The 14,309-nt window shown below is 36.2% G+C and overlaps 1 protein-coding gene across 1 annotated transcript; it reads left to right on the top strand.

Annotated features, from left to right (window-relative positions):
• The first annotated feature begins 3,648 nt into the window (after nucleotides 1–3,648).
• On the top strand, nucleotides 3,649–6,254 carry LOC110176201 (mpv17-like protein). The gene is made up of 4 exons (XM_020942462.2): nucleotides 3,649–3,957; nucleotides 4,041–4,132; nucleotides 5,482–5,594; nucleotides 5,888–6,254. The coding sequence occupies exons 1-4, from the start codon at nucleotides 3,826–3,828 to the stop codon at nucleotides 6,160–6,162; spliced, it is 612 nt and encodes a 203-aa protein (XP_020798121.1). The 5' UTR covers nucleotides 3,649–3,825; the 3' UTR covers nucleotides 6,163–6,254.
• Nucleotides 6,255–14,309: the final 8,055 nt, after the last annotated feature.

Raw genomic sequence — 14,309 nt, 5'->3', positions numbered from 1 at the left:
ATGGTCAGTAAGTATCTATGAACAGTAAGTAACTCTGAACAGTAAGTATCAATAAAAACTAGATAACTCTGAACAGTAAGTATCTATGACTAGTAAGTATATATGATCAGTTACTAACTTTGAACACTAATAAACAATGACTTGCAACTTTTGTAACACAACACATTTCTGAGACGTGGCCCGCAACAGTCATTTCGTTCCGGGGATGTTAGAACGTGTTGGGAATCAAATGCACTATGATCAGTAAGTATCAATGAACATTAAGTAACTCTGAACAGTAAGTATCTATGACCAGTAACTAACTTTGATCAATGAGTATCTATGACGATCAGTGAGTATCTATGACCAGTAAGTATCTATGACCAGTAAATAACTATGATCAGTAAGTATCAATGAACTTAAGTAACTCTAAACAGTAAGTATCTATGACCAGTAAGTATGTAAAGGGGACCAAAGTCTAAATTCTATACCTAGGTCTGATACCGCCAATAGCTTCTTCATACATAATATAAATGTCATGGTTAAGACTTACCGCAGTAAAGGACACGTCATTGTTTACTTCCTTCTAGTGTAGTGACCAAGATTGGGTGACTTTATCCAAGTGAGCTTCTTCCTGGTCATCCAGATGTATTGCATTGGCCACGTCATATTTTTGGGATCGAAAGGTAGTCACTATCACTATCACTTGAGATGTTAACACTAGGTACCCCTAGGACAGACTGAGGCGCGCGGGCCCTTAGCGCCTCTATTTATAGTCCCCGAGGAAAGAGAGGAGCAGAGACAGTGAGTGCGAGTGGGCGGGAGAGGAGTTGCCTCTAGAGATTAGCATAGAGCGACTAACACAGCGAGAGAGGGGGAGAGGCAGAGAGGCGCAGCGAGCTGATATTTAATTTAACTCTGATCAGTTAATATCAATGAGCATTAAGTAACTCTGAACAGCAAGTATCTATGACCAGTAAGTAACTATGATCAGTAAGAATCAATGACCAGTAAGTATGTATGATCAGTTACTAACTTTAAACACTAATAAACAATGACTTGCAACTTTTGTAACACAACACATTTCTGAGACGTGGCCGGCAGCAGTCACTTCGTTCCGGGGATGTTAGAACGTGTTGGGAATCAGTGCATATGATTGATTGATCAGTAAGTATCAATGAACATTAAGTAACTCTGAACAGTAAGTATCTATGACTAGTAATTAACTATGATTATTAAGTATCAAAGAACATTAAGTAACTATGATCAGTAAGTATCAATGAACATTATATAACTATGATCATTAAGTATCAATGAACATTAATTAACTATGATCCGTAAGTAACTATGAGCAGTAAGTAACTCTGAACAGTAAGTATCTATGACCAGTAATTAACTTTGATCAATGAGTATCTATGACGATCAGTGAGTATCTATGACCAGTAAATGGAACTTCAGTAACTCTGAACAGTAAGTATCTATGACCAGTAAGTATGTAAAGGGGACCAGTCTAAATTCTATACCTAGGTCTGATACCGCCAATAGCTTCTTCATACATAATATAAATGTCATGGTTAAGACTTACCGCAGTAAAGGACACGTCATTGTTTACTTCCTTCCAGTGTAGTGACCAAGATTGGGTGACTTTATCCAAGTGAGCTTCTTCCTGGTCATCCAGATGTATTGCATTGGCCACGTCATATTTTTGGGATCGAAAGGTAGTCACTATCACTATCACTTGAGATGTTAACACTAGGTACCCCTAGGACAGACTGAGGCGCGCGGGCCCTTAGCGCCTCTATTTATAGTCCCCGAGGAAAGAGAGGAGCAGAGACAGTGAGTGCGAGTGGGCGGGAGAGGAGTTGCCTCTAGAGATTAGCATAGAGCGACTAACACAGCGAGAGAGGGGGAGAGGCAGAGAGGCGCAGCGAGCTGATATTTAATTTAACTCTGATCAGTTAATATCAATGAGCATTAAGTAACTCTGAACAGCAAGTATCTATGACCAGTAAGTAACTATGATCAGTAAGAATCAATGACCAGTAAGTATGTATGATCAGTTACTAACTTTAAACACTAATAAACAATGACTTGCAACTTTTGTAACACAACACATTTCTGAGACGTGGCCGGCAGCAGTCACTTCGTTCCGGGGATGTTAGAACGTGTTGGGAATCAGTGCATATGATTGATTGATCAGTAAGTATCAATGAACATTAAGTAACTCTGAACAGTAAGTATCTATGACTAGTAATTAACTATGATTATTAAGTATCAAAGAACATTAAGTAACTATGATCAGTAAGTATCAATGAACATTATATAACTATGATCATTAAGTATCAATGAACATTAATTAACTATGATCCGTAAGTAACTATGAGCAGTAAGTAACTCTGAACAGTAAGTATCTATGACCAGTAATTAACTTTGATCAATGAGTATCTATGACGATCAGTGAGTATCTATGACCAGTAAATGGAACTTCAGTAACTCTGAACAGTAAGTATCTATGACCAGTAAGTATGTAAAGGGGACCAGTCTAAATTCTATACCTAGGTCTGATACCGCCAATAGCTTCTTCATACATAATATAAATGTCATGGTTAAGACTTACCGCAGTAAAGGACACGTCATTGTTTACTTCCTTCCAGTGTAGTGACCAAGATTGGGTGACTTTATCCAAGTGAGCTTCTTCCTGGTCATCCAGATGTATTGCATTGGCCACGTCATATTTTTGGGATCGAAAGGTAGTCACTATCACTATCACTTGAGATGTTAACACTAGGTACCCCTAGGACAGACTGAGGCGCGCGGGCCCTTAGCGCCTCTATTTATAGTCCCCGAGGAAAGAGAGGAGCAGAGAAAGTGAGTGTGAGTAGGCGGGAGAGGAGTTGCCTCTAGAGATTAACATAGAGCCACTAACTTAGCGAGAGAGGGGGAGAGGCAGAGAGAAGCAGCGAGCTGATATTTAATTTAACTCTGATCAGTAAGTAACTCTGATCAGTTAATATCAATGAGCATTAGGTAACTCTGAACAGTAAGTATCTATGAGCAGTAAGTAACTATGATCAGTAAGAATCAAGGACCAGTAAGTATGTATGATCAGTTACTAACTAAACTACTAACTATAAAATTTAATAAAAATTGGACTGCTATATCTATAGCTCCCATACAAACGATCTTTAAAAATATAGGAAAACGCAAAACGGTGAATGTAATACTCTTAATAAATAAAATAAAAAAAAATAAATAAAAATATAAAATGTAAAGGTGAATGAATTGAAAGCAGGTATAACTTTATTATATTTTAACATAAATATATAAAATTTGTATTGTTTTAATTCCTAGTGACCGAATTTCAATCTGCAATGGTATACGTTAGCTTCCTGTCTTGTTATATATTTTTGTTGCCAACTGATACCCAAGCATATGGACAAATCTTATCTATATAACCTGATAAGCCACTCCACAGATATCTCCGACAAATTAAATACATTTTCAAGCTTTTCCTAATCAACGCAAGTCATAAATCTTGGACTTGCATTTAGAAAACGTAAACAATCAAGTTTTCTCTTAGCTAACTCCCCGTACTTCTCTTTTATATCTCTTTGGTGGCTTGCCCTCTCTTTCTATGCATATATAGTACCTCTCTTTCCGGAGGTTGCCGCTAGTCAATGATTGTCTTTTGTAACACAGCCTGAGCCATAGTTTTGGAAAATTCCCGCAGTAAAGCTTTGACAACGCTGGCGGCTGGCCGCAAATAAAAAAATATACTTTATTTATATATAACTAAACAAAAAAGTAATTAAATTACAACGAATTTAAGCCAAATACAGGAAGAGAATGTCTCGCCTAATATCTGGAGTCCGTACATTATTCCGTCGTTATCCTTTTGTGACCAATAGCGCCATCTATGGGAGCCTTTACGTGGGCGCCGAATATTCCCAACAATTTGTTTCGAAACGTTGGCTGCCTGTAAGTTTAATTTAATCTTCTTGTAAATAAAGATATATCTGAGGAATATATAGAGTATCTAAAGTGATTTATGTATCTTCTAGTCAACTGCCGAACGTGAGGATATCGATTATGCAACAATAGGAAGATACGCTGTGATGGGCACCGCGGCCTATGCCCCAACACTTTACTTTTGGTTTGTGCCCAACACCAGTTTAATGAATCTGTATATATGTATAAATGGGAACAGCTAAGGTCAAAATAATAGCAGTGATATTTGCAGACAAGTATTGTTTATTTTTAATTCATTTTATTCATTTTTATTAGTAATTTAGCTTTGAAATATAGCATTCTTTGCATTTTCAGTTATTTAAATTGTTTGAAAGAAGCTATTTAAAAGAAACTGAATTTAATATTAATTTAAACTTATTGTAGCTAAGATGTAGAATATCTATTATAACATGATTTATGTAGGTATATTTTATATATTTTTATTTAATGATTTTTATATTTTCATGTAGCATTCAAAGCATATATTTTATAGATCCTCAAAAAAATCATTTACAAGATATAAATACTTAAAAAAAATCTAGAAAGAAAATTTGAAGCTGAATTTTAATTACGATTATTTCATTATTAGGTTATTAGCCCAAATTAAATTAAATTAAATATATAAGAAAACAATTTACAAAGCTTAGCTAATGTTTATGACCTAATATTGACCTCATTCAATACCTCTTATTAAGATCACTTTATTTTGTTTACCTAAAGCTATTGCCTTGACTGCAGCTGTGTGTACATACATTCTAACACACATGGGTGGACCAGTCAATTTACACACACACTCACTCAAATACTTACATGCTCGCCATTTAACCATTCTTTGCATTTCCTCAATTGCTTCGTCGTACGCTTCTGTTGTTGTTTTCGACTTTTATCAATTTGTTTACAATCCCGTAAAAGCTTCGCCAGCACGTGTCGCAAAAGTCAAGAGCATGATGTCCATCACTCTCTCTCACTTTCTCCACACACTCTCTCTCTTCACGTTTTCTCTTTAGCAGCACCAACTCAGTCCCCACCAGAGCACAAAGCTTTTCCGCCACTGAAAAGCTATCGAGAAAAGCACGCCAACTGCACTGAGCATTTTTCTTGGGGCATATGTGCACGTCTAATAAAATGGGTAAAAAATGTAAGTGAAGGAAGAATGAATTATGAAGGAAAGCAGAACGAATAAATCATTTAAAAACAAATACAAAAGGACACGATACAGAACAAATTATATATTAAACACCAAGACACAAGGATAAATTATATACTAAACACACAAGGATTTGTAGACACCAGGATATACACAATTTTATGTTTAACAACAAGACAAAAACTAATTATATTTTATATAAACATTATAACACATATGAACACATTCATATATATATATATATATTACTAACTCTTAATCATCTTGCCTGCTTTTGCGATTATTAAAAAAATATTCATAATAATTAAGCAATATATTTAACATTAAATTTGCAACACTTTTCTTAGGTACAAATGGCTAGATCGTACATTTCCTGGCACTACCAAGGTGATTATTGTTAAAAAACTGGTATTAGATCAGTTTGTTTTAACACCTTATTTATTAACTGTCTTTTATGCAGGTGAGTTAAAAATTATTATGTTATTTAAGAAATTTAAAATAGTTGGATATATAAACAATAAAAATATAAATAATATAAAAATGTTAGATAATAAAATTTCAAATATACAAAAAATTTATAAATGAAACTTTTTTGACCCAAAATAGAATCATTAATATGTTATGAAGTCACTTTATATACAATCTTTAAGCTTTATATAAAATATTATAATTAATGAATTAATTAATTTCCTTTCTAACAAACCATAACCAATAAAATATAATAAAACTCACTTTAAAATGAATTCTTTCCAGGCATGTCCTTAATGGAAGGTTCGGAGGATACTTTCTTGGAATTGCGCGAAAAGTTTGTGCCGACTTTTGTGCGTTCTTGCATTTTCTGGTTGCCAGCGCAGGCCTTGAACTTTACTTTGGTGGCGCCCCGATTTCGGGTTATATATATGGGAGTTTGTGGTCTAATTTGGGTGAATATTCTATGCTGGATCAAGAGACAGAGTCTGCCGGTTGCCACAACGCCACACAACACAGTGCCTTCTTCTACAGCTGCCATCAAGAATACCGAAACTTGAGATTTGAATAAAAAATACTATATAGTACATTATAGTATATCTTAGATAGAATTTTCGAAATGATTTGACAAATAAAGATGGAAGTAAGAATAGTAGGAGTTGTTTATTTAACCTGGCTGCAAATCGCTGGCGAACAGTGCGTATGATTGATGTTCCCCATAAAAGGAAACTCATCAATTACTACTTACCCTCTATTCATCTCTATTTTCAGTGTGTGTGTTGGTGTGTGCTGTTTATCAGCGTGTGTAAACGTGTTTAATTGTGTGCGTGTGTGCGTAAATGTTTCCATCAATATTTGCCACACACAAACAAGAAAGGAAAACCATCTCGGATTCGGATTCGAATACGGATTCGGTTCCCATCCCGATTCGATGAGATGGTAACTATTGTGCCAAAATACTGGCAAGAAGGCACAAATGGTAATGAAGGGGGCTCAGTGGTACGGGTAGTAGTGTTCGAGCCTTAAGTCGTAAAAACGTCCTAATGCATTTAGTTGCGGATATAGAGATGAGAAATAGATCTATTTGTAGTTATAATTTTTAAGAGATTTAAAATAGAACTATAAAAACAATTAGGAAAATATAGAAAGAAAATATAATAAACTTTAAATCAAATCAAAATGTCTCTAAAAGATAGCAAAAAACATATTTTATAACAAAACCCAATTGCCTTTGTAGGTCTTGAAGTTTTGTAGCATACTTTTTAGGGTATAAAAGGAGGATTTTAAATCCAATAGGAATTCTGATTATTTATAATGATACAAGGTTTAAAATTAAAAAATCCACTAGGAATTGTCATCATTTATAAGTATACAAAGTTTCAAATTAATAAATTATAATAATTACGCATTGCTACAGGGCGAAAATGAGTATTTATGTTCCCAAAACTAATCACAATTTATCACTTAGCCAGGACATTGGCCTCCCTAATTTATGTCGCCTTGTTTTTGCCAGCCATCCTTTGCTCATGTCTAAATGCATTGTATGTAATTCCCCCATCGCATTAACTTTTTGCCTAATTATTGCTCATCTCTAGCATCTCGGCCGATGCCCCCCCTGAGCTCCCCATGCTAAACTAATTAGACATGGCGTGTTTTTGGCCATCGCCCCCCTTTTAGCCGCCCCATGTTAATGCGTTGAATGTGTGCGTCTGTTTAACTTATTGCTGTCTATTTAAATTGCAATTTGTCAATAAGCGTGTGTGTAGCATTACCACACGCCCATAGGGGAGTCACCTCCATTTCCATTTCCACACACGCACACAGCAGAACGTTTTTCCTCATAGTTTTCCCTGAACACCGAGAGAAAATAGAGGTTTAACTGTGAGAATTTCTTAAGGATTTGGAATTAATAAAGGAAAGAGTCTTAAAGTTCCTATATTAAAGGTCTACGGTGTCTTAAAGTTCCTATATTAAAGGTCTACAAAAATCTCTAGTTGTTTAAAATCTTCTAACAACGAAGCTAAAACTTGGCTACAAAATTATATTTCATAAAAAGTAAAAGAAACTTAAATGAAACTCTACACTTGAAGTAATTAATTTTATAATTTTAAGCACCTTCTAAGTTTTTTAAAACCCTAATTAAATCCGAAATTGTTATAATACTTTAATAACTTCAAGATTTGAATAAATTGTTTCAAGAAGAGCTTATTAAATAAAAGCAGTTCCCAGAAAAGAGAGTTCTTCAAACCTAGAGGCTTGTAAAATTAACAAATAATTTAATAACAAAAATATATAAAATAATATTTAAATAATCAAAGACTTTCCACATTACTTCTCTCCGTGTAAACAGTCGTACAATTAAACTTCTTGTACAGTCATTAACAGCACATAACGCTGGTCCAGCCCGTGTCCAGACTAAACTTGCTAAACTTGGCAGACATCGCAGCTCCCCTGCCCAGCTTCCCGCCAACCCTCCCCCCCATCCCGGCAACTCCCCTCTTTTGGCCTAAGCTTCCAGCACATCCTGCAGGACCTCCTCCTGCCTTTGACTTTGACGGCGATGTCTTCGCTGGTTTTTCTAGGTTGCTGCTGCTCGTGCTGGTTCCTGGTTCATTTTTTTGTTGTTGTGTTGCTTGGTTTTTTTTTTTTTTTATTTACATCCGCTTGTTTGTTCAAAGCGGAAAATTAATTCCATCTTGGCTTGTTTCCGTTTATCTTGAAAAAGTATTTCGTCGTCTTTTCGCTTTATACTGTATTTTAGGAGAGCTCCAGCTCCAGCTCCCCTCACTTTGTTTTACTTTTATTTTTCGACAGCCTGCTGACCAGCTGAAAACTGCTTTTCCTACTTTATATTTGAGTGTGGAGCTGGGGGAGGGGGCCGAGGGTCCAGGACTATTTACTTCATCTACGGGTCCTGGGCAGATTTTTTGTTTCTTTGGGAGCTGTGTTGCTCTTGTTTGGTTTTAAGGGTATCTAGAGTTGGTAAAGCGATTAGATATGGTAAGGAAGTTAGGAATTTTATTTAAATTTGTGTAGCAAGTTGATAATCTATAATATTGATATTGTGTTATAGGGAATATTAGGAAAATTGAATTATTTTATGAGCAAAAAATAAGAGGGAAAGTTATGTATATATTGTAGATTTATTAAATATAAATAAAAATGTACTTTTTCGGAGATAGGAACATTAACTTGTAATTGATTTGGCTTAAATATATAATCAATATAATAATCAGAAAGGCAGATTACTACTGGTTTACAATTAAATTGTAGGATCTTATTGGAAATCGAACATACATAGTTAAATTTAAAGTATTTGCATTCTTTGAAATTATATTTTGATAGGAAATTGTTTTGCAAAAATCTAATTTAAAAAAACTAATAACTAAGCCAAAAATGCATTAATTGTAATTCGGAAAGATTTCCTATGTAAGTTTTTAGTAGATTAATAAATCTGCTTACTTTATTTAAAATTTGAAAATATTAAATTTTTTGTCAATCAAAATTTTAACGATGAAACTCGTTAAAAAACTTTGAAAAAATTTTCGATTCGGCTGTTGATTCTGATTAAGAATATATAGGATTTATAGGGTCGGAAATGATTCCTTCTCTAAGTTATAAGCTTCTGACTAAGATTATAATACCTTGGGTATTGAAATAATTACTATATATTTATAAGATTGCTTTATGTCTAATTATCAAATTTCATAAGACCTTTTTTCAATATTTTAGTTTTAAGAATTATTATAGTTATTGATTTAAAAAGATGTACTGTACAATTTACATTTATACTGCATTTAAAATTATAATTATTACAAATACCTTTAAATAACATAAATTATTATCTTAAAAGAGCATACAAATTTTCCCATGAAAACTCCCAAAACACTCCTCTTGGCTTTCCACTTTTGTTTTCCTTTTGCTTTCGCCGGTGTTTGCTTTTGGGTGGGCGGTCAGCTGTACCGCCTTGTCCTTGGCCACGCCCCCACTTCCGGTGGCTTCCAGTCATCGTGGCGTGAAACTAGCGCGTCGTGTCGACTCGCCCACCACACGTACATTAAATTAAAAATTAATTTACAAAAATAAACAGAGTTATGCCGGAGCATAGGAGGGAGGCAGCCGCCGAACGAGACCGACCATAAGAAGCTAATACTAATGCTGCTTCATTTGATTCAATTACCGGAAGCAGTCTGTCCGCCGGAGCGGACCGGAACGGAGTGGGTACGGTGGAACTGGTGGAATTTTCGTGTTTGTCTTGGACACGCGGCAGGAAGTTGGACGAGAGTATCTCGGGTGTCCTCCTCCAAGGACTTGTCGTAATTACCGCACAAGACAAATAGAAAATGGCGTAAAAACGAGAAATTAATCAACGTTCAGCGATGGCCACGCGCCCCTTCGATAAAGTAGGGGGTATATATAGTCGTCCCATCCATCCATCTATCTATCTTTGTATCTATCCATCTATCTATCTCGATTGCGATGGCGATGTGAAGCGTTTGGCAAATATGGCAGCTAGCCAGGCGTCAAGCGTCATCGCTAAACTACTGCCAAGGGACAAATGTACGGAGTTTTTGGGATCCTTTGACATGGAGATGAGAGCGTGAATTTCGACAGAAATGAGCTGTGATTTTATTTAATTAAATTTGAAAGGGTTTTAATTAAGTAATGTTTAATTAAGGTAACTAGAAATTAAGGCTTCCCAAGGAACTTATTCAGAAATAGGTAGAGGAAAGGGAAATATGTTAAATGAAATAGGTTGTCATGTCTTAACGTATCAAATAATTCGTGAATATTTTTGGGAAGCCAAATAATTACATTTTGATCTTTAAAATATTGTTTACCATATCAGTAAACTGGAATTACATTTCACTTAAAGTTAATCTAAAATATATGTCTTTTATTCTGTCATTTTAATAGCTTTTAATGCAATCTAGAATGCTTCAGAAATCACTAGGAATTTAAGTTAAGGAAACTTTAAAAGGGTTTCGAAAAGCACCAATATTATTTTCAAGCTACCAAAATTAGTGTAATTTTATTTTATGTTATTTTATTTTCTTTCTGTTTTTATATATATCATATCATTTATTTTATTTTCTATTCTTTCAAAATATAGAAATTTGTGTAGCACCCGTAAATGTATTTGTTTGAAATTATCATTTATCTTTGTAGTATTTATTTTAATTTTATTTTTCCAAAGCGTAGCATTAATTTTGTTAAAGAATTTCCCACAAAATCTAAAAATTATCTCACGACTCAATAACTTTTCAATGGAATGCCATTAAGATTTCAAGAATTCTGAACTTATGTTAAGCGCCTGCTGAGAAAAGGGGAACCCCCCTTTTGTAATTTGCATAAGAAAGCGTTAATTAGTATTTGGTTTTAATTTGTGTGACCGTGATTTCCTGAGCCTCATCTCTGCCCAGAGGGCTCTCTCTCTCCCACTGTGTGTGTCCTCTGTGATGTTTGTTCCTGCCTGGATGATGGTCCAGCATCTGATCTGATGATGGCTCTTTCACGCGATGCGGCATTATAATTTTAAACTACTTCTTTTGGGTAAGTCCCTCTTTTGCACCCCCCTATTTGGACACTCCCCCTTCTGCAACCCCCTTGGAAAATCCCCCTTCTAGGCCCCCTCCTTTTTGGCTGTGGGACATCCTGGTGCGGCACATTTGTTCGCCGGCATGTGAAAATTGATTGCTGTTGTTCATAGCTGCGGGATATGGCCAAAGTTTTTAAGTTCCCAATGCCTGTCCTGGAAAACCCCAAACCGGGCTCGGCTCCTCACCCACCCCCGCCAGGCTTTCCGCTTTCGGTTGTTGTTTGGGCGCTGAAAAGCTGAAAACAATGCGCATTTTCCTCGCGGGTCTGCGTCGCCTTGGACCGAGTTCTCTTCTCCTTGGGGGCATTTTGTGTGCTGCTTGTTTTTGGGTTTTTTTTTTGTGCTCGTTGTATTATTAAGAAAGTTTTATATATTTTTTTTTTTGTCGGTTTGGGGTTGGAGTATATTTACATTTGGCAGTTGGCTGCGTTAAGCGGCTTGCGTTGCTAGGGAAATTCTGGAAAGGCAGCGTCGGCGGCGGCGGCCAGGGAAAATTGTAGGAAAATTGGAGGCTGTGTTGTTGGTCAGGAAAACTCGGTGCTGCCGGTGCTGGTGCTGAAATTTTTAATACTCTGTTACCTTGTCGTGCAGACAATTTGATGCCAATGGGAATATGAGTTTTTCCTCCGCTTCATTCCTGTCTATCTGTCTGTCTGTTTTTTCTTGTTTTTTTTTTTTGGTTTTTTTTATTTTTGGTCTGTAGTGCCATAAAAACCTATATATATTTATATATATGAAACTGAGTGTGAGGACTGGGCTTCGTGTAGCTTTATAATTAAAGAAAGACGAGGCGAAAACAAAGGAATAATAGCAAAATAAGAGCCTGGCAACTGTTGGCAGGAGATTGCACTCAATGGAGAGCCTGTTGATATGGTTGACCTTAAAGGCTTCGGGGGTCAAGCTGCCAAAAAAACAAGAATGAAAATTGAGATGAAAATTTGGAAAAAATAGTTTATATTTTAGTTAATACACTTGGAGAATTGGACAATTTAAACGTAGTAAAGACTTTAGAGTTATATTATCGGTGACTTTAGCTAAGTTTTTAATGGTATCCTCGAAGTGAGCGTCATCCTGGTTAACTAAAAGTATGGCATATAGAGCAAACACTTTCACTTATCACTATCACTTTAGGTGTAAACAATTGAGAAGCCGCGGACTGACTGAAGTCAGCACAACAGCAGAATCTCTATTTATAGTCTCCGAGAAAAGAGAACAGAGAAAGTGAAAGTGAGAGGAAGATCGAGAGCAAGAGCGAGAGCAAGAGCAAGAGCAAGAGCAAGAGCAAGAGAAAGAGAAAGGGCAAGAGCAATAGCAAGAGCGAGAGAGAAGGAGGTATCTCTAGAGAAGGAAGTATCTCTAGAGAATGAGATATCTCAGAGATACACCGATGGAGATAGACATTCCCAAAAACAGAGAAAAAGAGTGAGAGAGAGAGTCAGAGACAGAGGGAGAAAGCTATTCACCTGCCCTTACAATATTATAATATTACAAAAACATAAACTAATTTCGGGTAACATTGACTCAACTGGCGATCGAGAATATATATATATAGTTTAGCATTACAAACTTCCGACTAATATCATATTACCCTGCAAAGGTATAAAGAAGTATACAACTGAAACGATTGCCCATTCGCAATTTAATTTCCGCCATTAAACGTGCACTTTACATTTAAACGAACGCAACTAATTAGCAAAGAAAGTGCAAACATTCAATTAAAAACGCATCTTTGGTTGGAATATTAAAACTGGCAAATTGAAATTGCAATTATGCATTATCTCTACAACTCGGCAATTCGATAAATTAAATGCGATAGCTTTGGCGCACAGAGGCTAACCCATTAACCCACTCGCTGGCAAGGTCAGCTAAGCAATTAAAAGCGAAAACTGGTTGTGCATAAATGTAACAAAAATAACCAAAACACACACACACACAATGTGGTTTTTTTAATGGCAATTCTGACCCCATCCCTCGACACGCCAGGATATCAAAAGGATACCCGTAACTTTTATGGCACGCACACAGTTTTTATTCTCGGCGATCTGAAGCTTGAAATGCCATCAAATGTTTCAACTGCCAGGCGACACCTGCTGTCAAAGTCAGTCAGGTAAATATCCGTATATATATATAAATAAATAAAAAAAAAATACAAAAATAATAATAAAAAAGGTCGAGTTTTGTACCGTGTTTGACTTCTGCCTTTATGTGCATGCAAACGCATAATCAAGCGTGAAGATGTCGGTCCCGGGCACGCATCCTTATATCGCCATAGTGCTGCTCCTGTGGCTGTGGCACGCATCCCTTTTATGCCACAACCCTTATCCTGCGTACCCTATAACCCATCCTGCTTACATTTAATTTCACCTTCAGCCACCGAATCTGAAGCTGCCACACCGCCAAGACGTCGCGTCGCCTGCCATCCTATAGAGAAGGAACACAACCTGGTCCACGGCTCGCCATCTCACCCATCATCCATCCGACCATTTCTGGCTGCTCTTCCGCTGCTTTATAATGTTCCTTTTCCCCCCTTGGCTGGCATATACTCTATGGCAGGGGAGATCTTATGATTTTTAAAGGTAATTTGTGACATTTAAAATTAAGTAATACGGTATTTAAAAGGCTTTTAAGTTGGCAAACTCGCATTTATAAAATATATCTTAAGTCATAATAGTATCCAGATTTTCTATGTATTCTTCGTGGTATTTAAAGATCAAGTGACCACTATATCATTTAGCTGCTATAGTTTTCTTTCATTATCTTTTCGTTGGAAGTGAATATATGATCGTTAAGCTTTTACTGGCATCGTTTTCCAATATCGCCCACCAGCTGGAAGAGCGTGTAGCTTTCTGAACCAAGCTTAAGCCCTTCCCGTTTATTTTGCCTCATTCTGATATTTGCATTGATCGAGAAAAGTTTAGTGCAAAAGAAAAATGTGAGGAAACCGAGAAAACTGCCTGAAAAATAGACATCGGTGCAGAAATTAGTGGATAGTGACCCCTGCCGTGGGAAAGTATTTCCCCGTAGGGCTGAAAACAATGTGCTAAAGCCCAGATTGAATGCTTTAAGAACCACGTACACATTAAAAATCTGAACATGAAGTGAAAAGAC

The sequence above is a fragment of the Drosophila serrata genome, unplaced genomic scaffold, assembly GCF_035046125.1.
Source record: "Drosophila serrata isolate PLE 108 unplaced genomic scaffold, ASM3504612v1 contig_272, whole genome shotgun sequence".
Lineage (NCBI taxonomy): Eukaryota > Metazoa > Arthropoda > Insecta > Diptera > Drosophilidae > Drosophila > Drosophila serrata.
This window is presented reverse-complemented; position numbering and strand designations above follow the sequence as displayed.

What these genes read in the sequence shown, in the direction of transcription:
- LOC110176201 (XM_020942462.2), top strand. Translation starts at nt 3,826, where the DNA reads ATGTCTCGCCTAATATCTGGAGTCCGTACATTATTCCGTCGTTATCCT. An exon ending in GCCCCAACACTTTACTTTTG is followed by an intron (nt 4,133 to 5,481) that starts GTTTGTGCCCAA and finishes CACTTTTCTTAG; the next exon opens with GTACAAATGGCTAGATCGTA. An exon ending in ATTAACTGTCTTTTATGCAG is followed by an intron (nt 5,595 to 5,887) that starts GTGAGTTAAAAA and finishes AATTCTTTCCAG; the next exon opens with GCATGTCCTTAATGGAAGGT.